Source organism: Acinonyx jubatus, chromosome B4, assembly GCF_027475565.1.
Source record: "Acinonyx jubatus isolate Ajub_Pintada_27869175 chromosome B4, VMU_Ajub_asm_v1.0, whole genome shotgun sequence".
Lineage (NCBI taxonomy): Eukaryota > Metazoa > Chordata > Mammalia > Carnivora > Felidae > Acinonyx > Acinonyx jubatus.
Genome location: NC_069387.1, coordinates 78,638,035 through 78,655,533, shown reverse-complemented (window position 1 = coordinate 78,655,533; position 17,499 = coordinate 78,638,035). Strand labels below are relative to the sequence as shown.

At 55.6% G+C, this 17,499-nt stretch overlaps 4 protein-coding genes and 1 long non-coding RNA gene across 7 annotated transcripts in view; 1 reads left to right on the top strand and 4 right to left on the bottom strand.

The window, feature by feature from the left end:
* The window catches only part of HOXC6 (homeobox C6), a 40,282-nt gene that overhangs the window by 15,398 nt on the left and 7,385 nt on the right, over positions 1-17,499 (bottom strand). Inside the window, exon 1 of one of the 2 annotated variants that reach the window (XM_027036335.2) lies at positions 10,138-10,495. The exons of the other annotated variant lie outside the window; for it this stretch is intronic. The gene's annotated coding sequence lies outside the window, so the exon portion shown is untranslated. Of the gene's footprint in view, positions 1-10,137; positions 10,496-17,499 lie in introns of those variants that run through there. 2 annotated transcript variants of the gene reach the window in all.
* The window catches only part of HOXC4 (homeobox C4), a 60,959-nt gene that overhangs the window by 40,394 nt on the left and 3,066 nt on the right, over positions 1-17,499 (bottom strand). The window lies entirely within an intron of this gene.
* HOXC8 (homeobox C8) lies at positions 2,426-6,037 on the bottom strand. The gene is made up of 2 exons (XM_027036336.2): positions 5,528-6,037; positions 2,426-4,155 (listed from the first exon to the last, which is right to left on the bottom strand). The coding sequence occupies exons 1-2, from the start codon at positions 5,961-5,963 to the stop codon at positions 3,863-3,865; spliced, it is 729 nt and encodes a 242-aa protein (XP_026892137.1). The 5' UTR covers positions 5,964-6,037; the 3' UTR covers positions 2,426-3,862.
* Positions 12,035-15,450, bottom strand: HOXC9 (homeobox C9). Its single transcript, XM_027036333.2, has 2 exons — positions 14,708-15,450; positions 12,035-12,962 (listed from the first exon to the last, which is right to left on the bottom strand). Exons 1-2 carry the CDS (start codon positions 15,243-15,245, stop codon positions 12,718-12,720), a joined length of 783 nt encoding a protein of 260 aa, XP_026892134.1. The 5' UTR covers positions 15,246-15,450; the 3' UTR covers positions 12,035-12,717.
* On the top strand, positions 15,467-16,416 carry LOC106983105 (uncharacterized). The gene is made up of 2 exons (XR_003413142.2): positions 15,467-15,743; positions 16,175-16,416. It is a non-coding gene; the product is annotated as an uncharacterized LOC106983105 (long non-coding RNA).

The following is a 17,499-nucleotide window of genomic DNA, read 5'->3' as shown; positions in this document are numbered from 1 at the left end:
CCAGTGGGGCGTCTCATTTGAGGAAGATGAGCCTGGGGAAGGCCAGTCAACTCTTTCACCCTAGGGTCCCCCCCCCAAAGCCCTTTAGAGCACTCACTACCTCCCTCAACCCCCCACCCAGGTCCCCTGCAGGCCCACACCTCCCTTGGCCTCTGCAATGAAATGGGAGGGGAGATAGAATGCCGAGAATTAAAAAAAAAAAAAATCCAGAGAAACGAATTTACCCCCCAACTTAATAGCTGCATTATCCCGTCTCTACGGTTGAGATTAGAATAATAAATTCAAGGCGAAATGAGCGAGATGCTTCAACTCAGCATTTTGAAAGATACTATTTTTCACAAATCACAAATAGCTTTCGGAAGCCACTTTGATTGGCTAATAAAAAAGTAAAGAATGGGAGAAAGTCCTATCTGCTGCAGCCGAATGGTCCCCATTCCGGTAATGGGACGGCGGGAGCATTTGGGAGGACGCGTTTCTAAAGAGAGCGCATCCCGCTCGCAATTAAGTTCCCCCATAAAACGGGTTTTACCTCCTTTTCTCTCCAAACGAGAAAAAAAGAGGCGGTGGGCAGAAGGGGTGGGGGAGCGGGTGCTGCAAGAACAGGCGGCTGGAGCTCTCTTGGTCTGGCCCACCCGAGGCTTTGCGTCTCAAGCGATGCCGGGCGCCAGACGCACCCCGCCCTCCGACGCCCGGCTTGGGGCCACGGGCATTGCTGAGAAGGCCAGGGATGAATGGGGGCATTGGGTGTGGGGAAAATTCGGCGAGGTCCTCCGGAGCCACTTAGTGTAGGGTTCAAGCAACTTGGCTACGGGGCCGGCGATGTTTATTAGAAGAAATCATAATGACACATTAAAAAATGAAACAGCCCGCGGCCAGCCCTCGGAGTCTGGAAGGGGCGCCCGTGGGAAGGCCTGAGGTCGGAGCGAAATGCTGTTTATTGGGGCCTCCCCGGTGGGTAGCCTGGGCCTCCCGCAGCAAGCGGGGTTACCTGGCTGGTGCAGCGGCTCGCAGCAGGGACCCCAAGTTTCCAAAGATTTCCCCCAGAGCTGTGCAAAGCTGTTCCCGGCTGCTTGCAGCCTGTGCTTGCAGTCGGCAGCCTCTCTCCGGCCGCAGGCATCCCCTATCAAGGATGCCTGACCCAATCCTGTATTCACGACCACTTTGCGTGGGTGCCAGGGACCCAGATGCGGGTGAAATTACACAAAAATAAGAGTCAGCCTGGGCCTAAGGGGAAATAATTGACCGGGAGAGACAGAGACAGAGACAGAGAGATATCTGCTGTCAAAAATATTTCAGTCTTTTGGGGGGATCTGGTTTTAAGGACCAGAAGATCCCATCGCCTTCCCTTTCCCCCTTCTCCTGACTGAGTCAGAAGACTTGTTATCTCTGGAATTTGGTATTATTTGACCAGAATCTTATTGGCATAAACAGATTTCTCTGTCTAGGACGCTCCAGGAAGGAGTGAGAGACCCCTTTAGCCCCTGAGTCCCTTAGCCTTCAACCCCTTATTTTGGGGAATGAGGGGTCCCATGAAGACCCCCCTTCCCCTGCTGTGGCTGGGATGGAGGACTGTCCACTCAGCAGGTCCATCCTACCCACCCCCCAGGCCAGTGGCCCACACTATGAGGGCAGGGCTGGCGGCCCAATTGCCAAGGTGAAGCCAGGGGCCAGCATGAAACAGCCAGAACAGAGGCTTGAGTAGATGCTAGCGACCTGGGGGACAGTGATGGGTCTGCTGGCAGAATCTGAATATCAGAATATGGACCCAGGCTGCTTGGTGTACCAACTCCCTCACCTTCCCCTTCTTTCCTCCCCCCCCACCCAGGCTTCAGCTTCCTCCTCCCCACCCTTAGCCACCTTCCTCCAGCCAAGTCCTCCAGGCGGCCTTCAGCCTCATATCCTTCCCACCCTGCTCCCTGTCCTAGTGCTGGGTGCCCAGGGTTGGTCACGGTCACGAGGGGCATGTGGAGATCAGAAAGGACCCCAGTGCCTCATCCTTAGCCCCTGGAAGAAAAGAGCCTAGCTGTGGGAGGGGCCCGGGGGGGCATATTCTTTGTCTGGGCCCAGCCCAAGGCTGAGGAAGAGGAAGGTGACTCAGTGGGGGAGATGCTTTCTTCCCACTGGGATCCAGAACCCCACTTTGTTTGGAGCCAAGTTTCTCCCAAAAGCACACTTGCAGCAAACTGCTTTTCTTCCTTCTCTTCTACACCTCCCCCACCTTTCACCTGCCCTCCCTGCCCAGCCTGCCCTCTCCACTCCTAGGCGCCTCTCCACGTGAGCTCCCCCAGCCCAGTCAGACCAGTGGCGGACACCTTTTCCACAGTGTTGGGAGAGGAGGATAAGGAGGGAAGGAGGAGTAGAGAATTGGGGGGGGGGGAGGGGAGGAGGGGGCATTGGGAAAAAAGCAAGTCATTCCAGCTTCAAATATGTTTTTCTCCTTTTTTTTTTTTTATTATGACTCACGTATACAATACAAAGTACTTGGACCAGGAACAGGGCTGCTGCCGGGACACAAAATCTACATTCATAGCTGGACATAAAGACAAATGACCAAAAATTATTATTATAGATATATTTTAACGTTTTTTTTCTTTCGAGCACATTGCATAAACAGAGAATTCAAGACAGAGTTAACTATACATTCAGTGCAATTTAGCTCTACTCTACTGGGGTTAGAAGCACAATAAAAGCGCACGGGACCGGTGGGCTAGGCAGTCTCAGTTGTTGGGGTTTTCTTAGTGAAATTAAGCAGCAACAAACGACAACAAAACCGCATTACGAATACTCTCAAAGCAGGATTTCTCTCTATAGGTAGTGATAAAATACGTTGGAGGTTTCTTTCTTTTTTTTTAATTTTAAATTTTTTCTCTTTTTTTCTTGCATATTAGGATTTTCAAAAATGTCTTTTTTCTTTCTTCAAGATTATTGCAGGTTCCCTTTAGGTAGTATGTTAAAGATTTATTATCAGTATTATTATTATTATTATTATTATTATTATCATTCTTATTATTTTCATGATTATGGTGATTTCTGAGCGCTAAGACTAGTACAGCTCAGAGGAAGCTGGGCCCAACAACAGAAATCAGACAGCAAAGGGGAGGAAGGCATGGGCCCGAGTGACCATGGGATGGCTAGGTAGGATTTTAACGGCGACTGCAGGCTCCTATCTACCCCGAGGGGAGGGGGGAGGGGAGAGACCCGCATCTCCTTCAGGTTTCCATCAGGTTTCTAGAGAAAGTCAAGGGGGGGGGGTCTTTCTAAGTGGAGGAGCCCCAGGGAGGAGGAAGGGACATTCCTTGCTATCATTTTTAAACGTTTCTTTAAACATTGCCCTTCCCTTCCTTCCTTCCCTTTTCTTTCCTTTCTTTTGGAAAAAATTAAAAGTAAATCTAATACACTAACCCTAGCATAAAAACAAAGCCACAAGTCTTCTTCTGCATTTTGAGAGGGCTCCCCTCTAAAATAAATACCAGAGAAGCAGGGAGGTGGGAGAGTGGCAGGAAGGGGTGACAGAGGGGCAAAGAGGCCAGGTCTCAGACCTCAAAATCCAGGCAGGACTCCGAAGGGTGGGGGTAGGGACAAGTGTGTGTGTTGGGGCAACGACTGAGACAGAGTCCGAACTTTTCGCTGTGTCTCCGTCTCCCCCCCCCACCCCGCTCCAGCCCCCAAACAAATAAAGATCGGGGGAAGTCCAAAGGTAATAAAACCAGAGCTGCAAGTATCTGACAGGTAGTTAGAGTTGTGAGTGTCATTCTATTCTCTATAAAAGCAAATGACAGTCGTAAACTTCTCAATTTATCCGCTACCATAAAACGAAACTTCAAGGGAGTTGCTAAGGGGGGGGGGGGTCTCTCTTTTTTGCTTAGTCCTTGTTTTCTTCCTTTTCCTCCTCTTCTTTCTCCTCTTCCTCGTTTCCTTCTTCCTCCACCTTCTCTTCATCTCGGGCTCCGGGCAGTTTATCCTTGTTGTTTTCCTTTTTCCACTTCATCCTTCGGTTCTGGAACCAGATCTTCACTTGTCTCTCAGTCAGTCCCAGGGCGTGAGAGACTTCAATCCGGCGCTTTCGTGTCAAATAAGGATTAAAGAGAAACTCCTTTTCTAGTTCCAAGGTCTGATACCGGCTGTAAGTTTGCCTTCCGCTGCGCCGCCCCGGAGCTGGACAGAATAGAATCCCAGTCTGGTTATGTTTGGGTGGGGGCTCGGCTTTCCCCTGCCACTCTTCCTCCCCTGAAGTCCCCCCTCTGATCTCCCCAGTTCCCTCCCTCCTGAAGACCAGGCGAGAGAGCAGGGAGCAGGCAAGGGCAGGAAAGTTTAGGGGCTTGTTTTGTTTGGTTTCACCTTGGGAGGTGGGGTGGGGGTGGGGGCAGGGACTGGGGTCTGTCAGGAAACTGGGGGATGGCAGGGGCCAAGGGAACACTGCAGAGTCCCCCCCAGGCCTGCAGGCTCAGGAAACTGGCCGTTGCAGCTTTGTTTACAAGTGCAGAGTGGCATTTGGTGAGCAGAGCTGGGGACAGTCTTGTTTCCAAAAGAAAGGAAAAAGGTCTGGGGGTGAGGAAGAGGGACTCTGCTCACTGCCCCCTCCTTGAATCTCTCTGCCTAATGCCTTGCCAGGAAGAAAAATAATTGATCTCCTGGAATGTATCACTGCTTGGCCTGATTGCTAACTGGAGACCAGCAAATAAATCATGGGCCATCCCCGCTGGAACTTGTCGCTTTCTCGCTTCCCCTTTTACTTCGAAATTGGGCCATGAGGGGCCACCCTTGGAGGGGCTCATGGCCTGAGCCACTCTGAAGGTCTCAGGGAAAGCCCACAAACCTTTGATTGGGGGCAGCTGGGCTTGGGTCCTCTGGAGCCCAGAGCCCTCTAATCTGCATGGCCCCTCTCCTTCCGTGCACTCTTTTTCTCTCCTCTCTGGCTCCCTCTCTTCTCTCCAACTGAGGGAAGTAAAGCAAAGTTGGGGTGGTGGCCCTAAGGCTAGTTCTCTGTGAGGAGGCAGTGGGTACCCCCAGAGAGCCAGGGCACCTGTCCTTGGGGTCTTGTCACCCTCTGATCCCTCTAGGGGAAGGAAACAGGAGTCTCCCTTTGCCCCCAAGAAAGCCTGGCCACTGTTCTGGACTGAGGCTCTCTGCCTTATGGAAAGACTGGTTTGCTCCAAAGGCTGATAACCTCAGGGTCCTCGGGGCCCCTGCCCAGCCACCTCCCCAACTTTGACTGTAGAGATGGCAAGGGAGGGAGACAGAGGGGGAGACGGGCAGACAGACAGACAGTGGTGGAGAAAACGATTTTTAACCCTTTGCACCCGGACACCACCTTCGCCCCCCGTCCCCCCAATACCCCAGGCGAGCCCCGCGCCCCACCCCCAGCCGAACCTCCCAACCTCGAGAAACCCACTCAGGCCCCCGGGGGTGGGGCCGGAGAGACCCCAAAGCCAGGAGGGAAGGCGAGGGCAGACAAAAAGGAGGCGAGGGAGGGGGGAAAGACCCCGGAGCGCGGGAGACCAAGGGGGAAAGAGAAAAGGCTTCTCACCGTGGGGTCTCATCCATGGAAACATGAGGCTGGGAGACGAGTTTTGATTTAAGTGGCCTTGTCCTTCGCTACTGTTAGTGTTGGCGGAGGATTTACAGTCGGGATATTGCACCACGCTCGCCTCTTGCTGAGCCCCATAAAGGGACTGTCTGGGGAGCGCCTCGTAGCCATAGAATTTGGAGGCGTCTCCGTGGCAGCTCAGCGAGCACGGGTTCTGCTGGTAGCCCGAGTTGGAGATGCCCGAGGTGCCGTGGTGGAAGAAGTCTTGGACGTGGTGCGAGGCGTGCTGGAAGCCGGGCGCCGAGCCGCCGGGCCCGTACACCAGCGCATGGCTCCTGCCCACGCTCTGAGGGAACCGGCAGTCGTAATAGGCCGGTTCCAGGGACTCGCCGCCTTTGTATTTGGAGAACAGGGGGTTGACGAAGTAGGAGCTCATGCTGGGCACATGAAAACCCGCCGCCCCCTCCCCTCTGGCTCGCGACTCCCCCCCGCCCGGTACCCCCGAAAGTCCCCTCCCCCCGGGAGCGAACCCCGGGCCGGCCGGCTCCCCGGGGCTGGGCTGGGCAGGTGGGGGGCGCCTGGGTGCCGGGCCCGGCCGGCTCGGCGCGCGCGGCTCCCGGGGCTGGGCGCGGGCGGCGGCGGCGGCGGCGGGCGGCGGGCGGCGGGCGGGCGGCGGCGGCGGCGGCGGCGGCGGCGGCTCTCTTCACTGTCGGTAGGTAGAGCTCGCGCTCTCGCACTTAGCTCTTTCCTTTAACAGCCCAGGCGAATTCCTCAGACTCCCGGCGGTGGCGGCGCTTACACGCGATTCGCGTTCATCAATCCACGACATGAAGACAGGCGAGAGAGAGAGAGAGAGAGAGAGAGAGAGAGAGAGAGAGAGAGAGAAGGAGGGATGGTGGCGGGGGGTTGAGGGGTTCAGGGCTGGGGGGACCTGGAGGAAGGGGAGGAGAGGAAGGGGGAGGGAGGGGGGTGTGGTGTCTGTGTGTGTGTGTTGGGGGGGGGGGTGGTGAGCCAGCCCCAGCTAATGGCTGGGGCCAGCTTCTCCAAGGTGCGCGTTCGGATTTGAAGGTGCCTCTCCCCCCTTCCCGTTTCCTTCCTCTCAGAGATACCTGAGCCAGCAGGTCAACTCAGGTTACCTCAACAGGTATGAGACTCTCCCCCCACCCCGCCCCAGGGGGTCGATGCCGCCAAGAGAGAGCAGGTCCCCTAACCCAAACGATGGGCTCCCCAGGGGGTCCTTAAGCCTGGCACTCAGAAGGAGCTAGCACATGAGTACCTCGTATCCCCCAATACTTCAGGCATCCGAACCCTGCATGTCTCCTGCCCCTCCTCAGGGTGGGAGGCCGCCCTGTCTTCCACCATCCCTAACATTCCCTGGCCTGTCCGCTGTGGGTAGAGGAGAGGGGCCGGAGGTGGGGCGCTCTCCATATACCCAGTCAGGGCGGCACTGCCCCTTCAGACACCAGCTCCTGCCTGAGGCTTGGCTGGGGGCTCTGAGAGCAAAGCAGTTTATGGGGACAGAGGAGAGGGCCGCTGGAGGGTCCCTGGCCCTCTGGCGGGGCCGATCCAGGATGTTTCTTCTCAGGAGACTATTTGTATCTGGGTTGGAAGGGACTGGAGCAGGCCTCTTACTTGTCTCCACATACTCTAACCCTATAGGAAATGCCAGCTCAGCCCGGAGGGGCCCCCTGGCTTCACTGCACCCCCTACTTCCCCAAGCCGGCTGCCCAGGCCGGAATGTAGATGGGAACTGTCAACAGACACTCTTTAAATATTTACCCACAGTTTCTCTAGGGGGTTCCTCCCCTATCTCCAAGACTAGGGAAATTCAAGGTAATTCTAACGGATAAAAGAACCCTAGTCCATCAGGACCCTTTTCTGGCCATAAGTGTGTACAGTTATGTGGGGCTTAACACAGACAGAGAAAAGGGAGAAAGGGGAGAAGAGGGAGAGCTGTGGATACGTGTGCTGTGTGCATACGAATGAGGAAGAGGAACAAGAACGATTTTTCCGGTCTTCCCCTTCCAAGGCTGTGAGGGGATGTCACACACAGGGCAATACTGGGGCACACTCAGGATACACACATCCTGTATGTGCCACCTTCCACCCTGAGACACATCGAGTGCATGCTCCTTAAACTATCATGCATGCCTAGAAGCGCCCCTGTCACCTCGCAGATCCTGTGCACTCAGGCACACAGGAAAATAAGACCTGACAGACACACAGGCATCTTTAGCTTTTTGCATCATGAAAAAATTTGCCACCTATTTTCTTTCCACATCCTGGGTTTCCAGGTTGGATGAGGAAGGAGGCTGTTAGGAATCCAGGTCTCTGCCTTCCCCATCTGGAGCCCAGCTCTGGGGATGGATAAGGAATGGCAGTGCAGGAAAGGACGGTGTAGAATGACCCCTCCCCCAGTCCCTCTATTATCTAAATAATTGCTGGGAAGATGGCCACTCTCAGCCCAATTCCCAAAGGAGATTCCCTGGTGCCCCAGCAAAGGACACTTCCAGGATCCCTTGAATTTGGAGGAACCCACCTCCACCTGAATTAGGGACTGCCCAAACTCTGCAACATCCGGGAACTCTGGCCCTGGAGCAGCAGGAGGGGAGGGTCAGAGGAGGGCTGTGCCAGGGCTGCAAGCCTCCCTAGGGTCCAGGACAGTGTGGGGCATGACAGAGGTCTCCTTCACTACCAGAGCCAGCTGCAGCCTTGGTCCCAGCCCTGCGGTCTCTGAGCCTACTCTCCTCAGAGTACCAAGCTGAAGGAGATGGGCTCTGGGTTCCCAGCATCTGGGACATTGGGGACTGTCATAAATATTTTCCCTTCTCCGCCTGGAAAGAGGAGGCTCCGCAGGCCAGATCCGCTCTGGGGCCTGCGCCTTATCTTTTAGAGGGTGGGGGGATATCTCGACATTTTATGGTCCAGCGAAAACCCTGCCACAGAGCTATTCTTCCAGGCCTTTGTGTCTTGGAATGCAACTGTCCCGAGTGTGCCGCCACCACCGTCTGCTCTGAGAGCCCACCAGTCCTGAACCCCCTGGCTGGACTCGATTTCCCCTTTTGGGGGGGGGTCCCCTCGCCTTTTCTTTTTTCATTTGATTGTCTTTTTTTTTTTTTCTTTTTTCTTTTTTTTCTTTTACACGTATCTGCTTGATTTCGCTCCCGGAGCTCGGATATAAAGGAACCGCAAGCAGCCATCCTCGCTGGGGCGTCTCTGCCCCTCGCCCCGAGGCCTGCTCCGCCCTCCTAGGTACCACGGATTTATGTTCGTTTGTCCGGGTCATTCTGCCTTTTTGTGTTAATTACGCGCTGCCTGCTTGGTGCTTATCTCCTTCGCAAAGCGATTATTTTCGACGCCCGCCCTCCTGAGCCTCTCGAGCCGGCTGCCAGAGCTAGGGCCCATCTCCCGCCGCCACTCGCGATTTATTTACACCTCGCAGGTGAGAGGATTGATTTGCTCAGAGCCATTGGGGCCGGGCTGGGCCGGGGCGCGGGGCCTTCTCCCGGTTGCTCCTCGGGGCCGGGCCTCAAATGTCAGTGCGGCCAGGCCGGCCAGGGGCACTGCCGCCGCCTCTAACATTGAGCAACAGCGCCACCTCGCGTCCACTTTCTCCAATGCAGTCGGGCCAGGAAAAAGCCAACAGAGCAGGCAGGTCCCAGCCTTGGCCCAAAGGTGGGAAGTGAGAGGAAGGAGTTTCCAAATGGGTGCGAGAAAGAAAGAGAGAGAGACAGAGAGAGAGAGGAGAGAGAGATATGGGGGGGGGGTCCCCAGAAGGGAGTTTCATCGGGACCTCTGTCCTTTTGTTTTCCAAGTTCTCCAAATAAACCTTGTCAAAGGTTTCACACAATTTTCTCTTTTTGTCACCCTCCCTTCCCACATTAAGAGACACTGTGCAAAGGAACTGCCGCGATCTCCCCCCTATTCAGGCGCATTTCTGGGCTCAGAACACCTCCGCTCACGCAGATGCACGCTCCGAGGCTCCCGCGACCTCCTGCCCGCGGCGCACACCCTAAACTCCTCGCTCCTCTTACCCTGCCGTTGGTTCCGCACTGCCTATTCCGCCGCCGCCTGCAGGACTTTGGGGTGGGACTGTGACTTCTCCCGACTGTTTGCCCCCGGGTTTGTAGCCCATCCCTCTCTCTGTCTCTCACGCGCGCTCTTTCTCCACCTCTCCCTCCCAGCCAGTGAGGTCCCGTTCTCCGTGGGCCATAGACAAAACATTCCTATAATCCGATTTCAAAGGAAAGAGTGTCCACCTTATTTAAACCATAAAACAATTAAGCCCAGACGTCTAGCCAGCTCCGCGCTGCTGTTTTGTTCGGCCCCATTCAGAATCCAGCGCAGGGAGACAAACAGCGCCATAAAAGTGGCATTTCGGGGCTGCGGAAATGTACCTATCCGCTGCCTTCCCAAGTGGAACAACCTTTAGGGTTTTGTGATTCTGACAAAGGAGCAGAGGAGAGGTGGGAGGGGAAGATTAGGGCAGGAGGGCGTTTGCCAGCCCCTCTTTCCCCCAGCTTTCGTTTCCTTCCCTAGATGTGGGTTTGCGTTGTGTTGTGGTTTAAATTCACGAATTGTAATAAATAAAAATTGAATCGAATCCTGACCTGCAGGCTGGAGGCTGAGCTGGAACTGAACAGTGGGCTGGGCCGGGTGGGCCTGCTCTGGATCCCACGGTCTCGCCAGGGCCCTCGGAGCCCGGCGGCCCTCCTTCCTGCCCGGAGTAAGGCCGGCTCGGGCGGGCTGCAGGAAGCAGGCCGCGCTGACGGAGGAGGGGAGGCGACAGGGCCTTGGAGCAGGGGCGGGGTGGAAGCCCGGAAACGCCGCGGAGCTTGGGCTGGGAGAAAAGCCCCAGTCCCCGTAGTCAGGACCCAGGGACACGGATGCCCTGGCCTCCGCCCCGTGCGAAACTGACGCCAGGGTCTCAGAACAGCGCAGTGGCCAAAGGGGAGAGTGAGGATTTGCGAAAAGAGACAAAACTACGGGCAAAGCACCATTCAAAAGGACCAAGAGAAAAACTGCTTCTGGAATTGGGGAGGAGGTCTCTTAAGTGGGAAAAAGGAGAGGGTGCTTCAGCCACTGGGAAAACCAGCGTTTGCGACTTTTGATGGCTCCCCTCAAAATATCACCCAAACAAAATGTTTGTGCCTTCCCACCTTCCTCCAGCCCCCCAAACTGGCGTGCTGGACGGAAGGAGGGGGTAGGAGATTCAAATGATGGGGAAGGGGCTGGTCCCTACAAGTGCCTCACCAATCCTGTTAGGCGATGCTATGGAGGAAGCGACGGAAGGACTGGGATCCCCAATTATTTTCTTTTACGGTGGTATTCCCCAAGTATTCAGAACAACACCCTGCACCCTCACCAGAATGGGCAGCCTGAGATATTAAAGGGCTATATTTCAAGCAGTCTGAGTTTAATAGTTTCCAGATTGGGGGATTTCCGAGAAAGGGGGCGCCGGGCCGAAGCATACCCAGCAGCTTGTGTCTGCTTCTGATTAGCACATGAAAACTGCCGGTTCTGGGGAAGGCGCTCTGGGGTGCAGTGCAACTGACCAGCCCCTTCGGGCTGTTGCACACGTATGGCCGCCTACCCTTGCGCCTGCCGTCCCACCACCACCAGGGAACACCCCACTCCTGGCTAATCCCTGACCAACTTCCTTGGGCCTTGGCCACGTCATCTCCCAGAAATGCTGCAGCCACTCAGCATAAGCCCATTACCCCCAAACCAACATTCAAACTAAACACCAGAGAGACATTGAGAAGAAAAGAGAACTAGGAGAGGGAGAGAGAGAGAAGCTGAGAATGCACTGACAAGTTGAAAGTGGATCTAAATCTGATTGTATTGGTTTTGCCATCTTTCTCCTTCCTCCCTCCCTTCCTTTCTTCCTTTTTTTTCCTCCCTACTTCCTCCCTCCCTCCCTCTCTCCTTCCCTCTTCTGTTTCTCTCTCTCTCTCTCTTTCCCTTTTTTCACTCGCAACGTATTCCCCAGTGCCTCTTCTGCTCCCTGAGGCCTGCTCAGCCTTCTTCCTCACTGCTCACCGCACACCCTCCCTCCCTCCCAGCCATCCCTCGAAGCACCAATGCAGACAGGCAAGAATCCAGCCCGGGCCCTCACCCAGCACCCAACTTTCATCTTCACCTATCTCTTCCCTCCGATCTCGTGTACTCATAAATTATTACAATTAATTACAGCCAGGGAAAACCATTCATGCCATGCCCCCACCCCCCACCCCTGGACTCCGACGACGAGCTACCAGGAAACTCACAAGGCAGCCAGCCGGGGCAGGCACGAGCTGGGCCCGGGCCTCAGCAGCCCCCACCCCACCCCTGGAGTCTTCACGCCCACCCCACCCTGCCTGGAGAGCAATGGCAGGCACTTGCCCTTCCGAGGTAGAGGGAGCCCCTTCCCTGGCTCCGGCTTCCCCCAAAGGATCTGAGCACTTGCCTCCTCCACGACAGCAGCCTGGGAGCCACAGGGAGGAGAAATAACGAGAACTGGATGCGGTTGGGTTTCTGGTTTTTTAAGTGACTTCGATATATTAACACAGAGCTGTTCTACCATAACAAACAGAAGCACGTTACAGGACGGACGCTGGGGATCAGAAGAAACACTGCTATGTACACACCCGAGGCGCCGGCCTGCGCCGCCGGACCCAGCCTGCGGCACGGTCCGGGCCCTCGCCCCTCAGCTCCTGGGCTGGGAATTGTTATTGTGTATGTGTGTGTGTCTTTTTTTTTTTTTTTTGTACAAAATCTGCACGCAGAGCACCCCAGGCCTGGGAAGGGATGGCCCGGACCACATATGATACAGAAAAAAAAAAAAAAAATAGAAATATAGCGATTCAAGTACTGGCTTCTCTGAAGAAAGGAGGGGAAAAAATCACATTTGTGTGTGTCATTTATTTCAGTTGCGCTGGGAGAAGAGAACGCGGTTTCTCTCCCCGCCTCCTCCTCCTCGCTGGGTAGAACTAACTCTAAAACACCAATTTCTCAACACTGAACCCTCCCAAATCGCAAGAGTTTTCCTTTTCCCCTTCCTTTTTTTTGTCTCTTTTTGAGCTGATGGGCTTTTCTCTATCTTGCTCTTTCCTTTTCTTTTCGTGCTCTCTCCCGCCTGGGTTGGGGTATTTTTGTGGGGTTTTTTGTTTTTCCCTTGGCTGTGCCGAGGCAGCAGGCGGGGGCAGGGTTTAGGATTGCTCCTTGTCGGTTTTCTCTTTATTCATCTTTTTCATCTTCATCCTCCGGTTCTGAAACCAGATTTTGACCTGCCGCTCGGTGAGGTTGAGAACCCGGGCCACCTCGTACCGACGGTCCCTGGTTAAATACATATTGAAGAGAAACTCCTTCTCCAGTTCCAGCGTCTGGTACTTGGTGTAGGGGCAGCGCTTCTTCCTCGTGGAGCGGGCGTGGATCCAGTTGGCCACGGGGTTGCCTGGAGGGCCAAACACAGGCAGGGGTCAGCGGAGCCCCTTTCTAGCCCAGGACCCCTGCCACCCTACCCCTAGGCTTAGCCAGGCTCCCCAAACGCAATGATTGAACCTGAATTTGGACACGTTTGGTTTTTGGAATTTTCTCCCTGACTCCTTTTGCGTTCTGCCCTCTCCCCATCTTCCCCCTCTTCGGTTTCTAGCACCTAAAACTATAGGAAATCAAAGCTATCAAAGCCCCTATAGTCTGGTCCTCAGCTTCAAGAGTAGTAATTCGAGAATATGCTCATAAAAAGTCCAAATTCCCAACTGTTTCATAGGCCCATAAACGCTTCTCTCTCTTGTTTTTTATTTTTATAGCGAGGTCTCTCTCCTCCCCACTTCCCTCCTCCTCTGCCCCCTCCCACCCTCCCAGCCCACGACCAAGTCCTGAAATTTCAGCAGTTCTGTTTCCTGACCCTGAGAGTCCCTAAACCCCTCACCACCCTCTTCAGCGCCCGTCTCTGCTCTCGGAGTTCAACCCTGCTGAGGCGAATTCTCAGAGTGATGCTGGAATGGGGAGAGCCTTTCTCCTCTCCCCAGAGAGCTGCTGGCCTTGGGACAGGCTCCCCTATATCTTAGCTTCCCTGTTTAGCTTCCAGTGCCCCCCTCCTGCCAGCCCCAGGACAGGCTCTGCAGGAGCCAAGCCTCCAATTTCAGGTTTATGGGAGTAGCTGAGGGCAAGGAGGGAAGCCTTCAGAGGGGTATAATTAGGCCCTGGCCCCTTATGGGGCTGGAGGAAAGGATTTCCTGCAGCCCCCTCCTGGGACTCCCCCAGACACTTCCTCACACCCAGGGGCTGCACCCCCTCCCCTGCTGTTTCTCCTTCTTTCTCCTTTTTCTGGCCCAGCAGCTCCCACCTGCCCCCCCCCGCCCCCACACACCTACCCCTGCCCTTCTCTGCAATACTCAGAAGGCTCCAGTCTCCTTGATGGGGAGTGTGTGTGTGTGAGTGTGTGTGTGTATAATTTTCTAATCTGGGGAGATGCTCCCCCCCCCATTCCTCATCCCTGAGCCCGGTTTTCAACCCTCTTTCCCGCAGACCCTCAGAAGAGGGCTCTCAAGTTTAAGGAGACTGGGACCCCACTTCTCTTCCCCAACTCTGTAAGTCCTGATTTCTCCAAGTTCCCAGGCTGTGAAATCCCCCAGACCCCTCACCTAGTGCTCCTGGGTATATAAGAAGTCCATGCACCTTCTCTTTAAGGAATTCCTCCTGGGGTGAGACTCCCCATGCTGGCTGGGAGGTAGGGGTGATTTTTCTCCCTGGGGTATTTCTTCTCTGTCCCCAGTGTCCTCCTCATCTCCCCCCCCCCCCACTCCAGTCCCACCTCAAACCATAAAATGAACCTCAACCCTACCCCATCCCCTGGCCCTGTCTGCATTTCTTCGAAAGTAGCAACTGAGCCAAAAAGCCTGGGCTGGGGGTGTGTGTCTGTGTGTGTGTGGGGGGGGGTCTCTCATCAAAGCCAGCTCCAGGGAGAGGAGCCCCCCTCAGCCCTCTCCCAACCTGGCTCCCTGGGCTCCCTTCTCAGACCTTCCTGCCCCTGAAAGCTCCCCAAGGTAATTCGCTTTTATTGAGTCCTCGCCCCCTCGCCCTCGCCCCTCTCCCGCGCTCCATGCGCTGCTCCGAGGGGCTGTAATCCGGCTCCCCCCCGCCCGGCCTCCCCTCCCCTCTCGCGCTGGTTGTAAAGGAAAATTGCTCCCAACTTACTGGGGTCCAGGTCGGCCTTCTCCTCTTTGTGCTTGCTGCCGGCGAGTGCGTCCGCCTCGGGCGAGGGCAGTGTCTGCGGGGCGCGGTCGCGCAGCTCCCCGGGCGAGCCGTACATGTAGTCCGGGTAGCTGCGGCCGTCGCCCGGGCCGCAGTCGGCGCGGCGTCCGGGGTAGGCGTCCGGCTTGAGGGCGTAGTGACGGCCCCCGGCCGGGAAGCTGGGGAAGGAGACGGCGCCGGACAGCGGCTCGAGCCAAGTCCGCATGTAGCGCGTGTCGGCGCCGAGGTGGGGCTGGGGGCCGTACGGGTGGTATACCACGGACGACTGCGAGGGCACGGGCGCCCACGACGTGCTGAACACTGCCGGCTTGGGCGCGAAGCTACAGGACGGAAAATCGCTACAGTCCGGCACCAAACCGCTGGGTCTGGCGGCGGCGGGGTGAGCCCCCGTGGCCGGAAACCTGGACGCTAGGAGGTCTTCATTGTCGTGAGAGATGAGCGAGTCCACGTAATAGTTACTGATGGGCCCCGTCGCCGACATCGTAACAGGGTTTTACATACATAAGATTATTGTATGAACTGTATATGTACTTTTTATCTGCTCACAGAACAATCAAGGCAGGTAATTATTTTTCCAGCCTTTTCCCCGCAGCTCATTGGTTCCCCGGCCCCCACGTGATCGTATTTACCCAAAAATACGGCGCGGATCAATGCGCAGGGGCTTTTTTTTTTCCTTGCTTTTTTTTTTTTTTTTTCCTTCTCCCACCCCCTTCTCTCTGCTGATCCCCGCGACCTGCGTTTTCCTGGGGGTCCGGAACTCTGGACCCAAAGCGTCGGCCACCCCCTCAGGACAACTGGTATCTCATCAGAGCACTCTCTTGCCCATGTCCACCCATAAGCAGATGGCCTCCCGCACCCGCCCCCCACCCTGGAGGATTTCTTAATGGGGTGAAAATGCCAGTCCCCGAAGCCCGGGCTCCCGGACCCCCAGGGCCGAGCTGGGCGCGGGAGCCCCGCAGGGGCGGAGAGGCCGGCTGAGGTAGGTGGAGGAACTATTTCTTGACGTAATCCGTCTCTGTCGCCCCGACGCTCCCGCAGTCTCTGCGCGAGCCGAGATCAGCGATTGTCAGTTCGGAACGTGGCTTTTAAAAATGCGTTTTTAAATAGTGTGTATGTATGTATTTCTTTCAGGAGCAGCAGCAGCGAGGGAGGGAGGGTGGGAGGGGACTGGGGAGGCTGGGGTGGAGGGAGGGAAGGAGGGAAAGGGGAGCGTCCTTCTGCCACTGGCCAACTCAGCCCCCCAAATCTGGGGTAGGGCAGTTTGGGGAAGGTGGTCCGCCTGTGGGAGGGGTAGGACCTCGGGACCTCATACACCTTTATCCTCAGAAGTCCTCTCTTTGCTTTGGCACAGATATGCAAGCTCCTTTATTTTAAATTTATTGTCTCTATCTATTTATCTTTCTTTGCCAGCTTGAAGAAGTGGAGGAGAGATCAGCACAAGTTAAGTGGGGCGTCCCCATCCCGTCTTCCTGCTCACCCTCCTTTGCCCCCAACTCCATCTCTGCGACACCCTGCCCCCCCAAAAGAAGTCACTCCAGGGCTCTGTCTGCAGAGAGCCAGGGTGAGTGCGGGCAAGGCGAGAGAGAGAGCGACCTCGGTCGTGGGCAAGTAGCTTGTTTTTACGTCCTTCAATAAAATTTTTATGAGGATCATTTGATTGTTCATAAATGTGTCTTTCATTAAATAAAATTGTAGGCTGTTTTTGGAACGGGAAAAAAGCAACGGAGGGATGGGAGAGAGCAGTTTCTTTGGGGTCGGACGCAGGGATTCCGGAGGGGGCAGTGTGATTGTAGGGAAGATCAGACAACTTGGATTCCTCCCCCCAATAAGTTGGTTGCTACCTTCCTCCTTGAATTTGGGGTCTGTTGCCCAGCCCTCTGCTTTCCATCAGACTGCCCCATGGTGGTTTAGTAAAGGTGGGCTTTAAGCTGGCATGGAATTCTCAGGGTGGGTGCAAGAGAGGGGGCAGGGAGGTTGGCTGGGGGTAGGGAGAAAGGCAGGTGATGTCCCCAGGGACACAATGCACCCTAGGTATGGCAGAGGGAGTTTGAAGGAGGGGTGCAATTTCAGGGTCAGAAAAGAAGGATCCCAGTTTGTGCTATGGGAGATAGGCAGGAGCTGAGGCTCAGACGCAGGTTCTGAGGCAGCAGAAGGACAAGGATTCCCAGACATGAGACGCCTGCCCTTCTTTCCCACTCCTGTCCCCAGGAGGGGACCAAACGCCAGGGGTGGGGGTGGAGGATGGTTTTCTCCTGCATCTCTGTCGACCTGTCTCCTCTAGGGTGGAGAAGGGCTAGAGAGAGGTGTCCCAGAGAGTGTAGCATGCATGTTGGGGGGGGGAGGAAAGTTGAGGGGGGAAGGGGAGATCTACAGCCTGCAGCACTGACCCCAGCTTTCCAGGCCCCCTCCCCAGTCCCTGCTCCTCCCCCTCTCCGGTTCTTTCCTTTTCGGTCTAGCGGGGCTGAGATTTGGACTCACGGGGGGGGGGGGGGGGTGTGAGAAGTGCCTGGCTGGGGATAGACAACCCGGGGCCTCAGCCTCTTCGCCCTCAGCTCTGATTGTCTTCCCCTCCCCCGGACTGGACTGGTGTGGGAAATCCAAATTACAGCAAGAAACAGAATATCTCTTTGGCCTTGATGGAGTCGGGTTAGCTGTCAATCAAAATTTCTCCCTCACTAGTTCAAGGAAAAGACAGGAGGTTCCCTCCTGTCCCCCTGCCGAGGCTTTCTCCAAAT

What these genes read in the sequence shown, in the direction of transcription:
- HOXC8 (XM_027036336.2), bottom strand. Translation starts at nt 5,963, where the DNA reads ATGAGCTCCTACTTCGTCAACCCCCTGTTCTCCAAATACAAAGGCGGC. An exon ending in TCCATGGATGAGACCCCACG is followed by an intron (nt 4,156 to 5,527) that starts GTGAGAAGCCTT and finishes TATTCTGTCCAG; the next exon opens with CTCCGGGGCGGCGCAGCGGA.
- HOXC9 (XM_027036333.2), bottom strand. Translation starts at nt 15,245, where the DNA reads ATGTCGGCGACGGGGCCCATCAGTAACTATTACGTGGACTCGCTCATC. An exon ending in GAAGGCCGACCTGGACCCCA is followed by an intron (nt 12,963 to 14,707) that starts GTAAGTTGGGAG and finishes TTGGCCCTCCAG; the next exon opens with GCAACCCCGTGGCCAACTGG.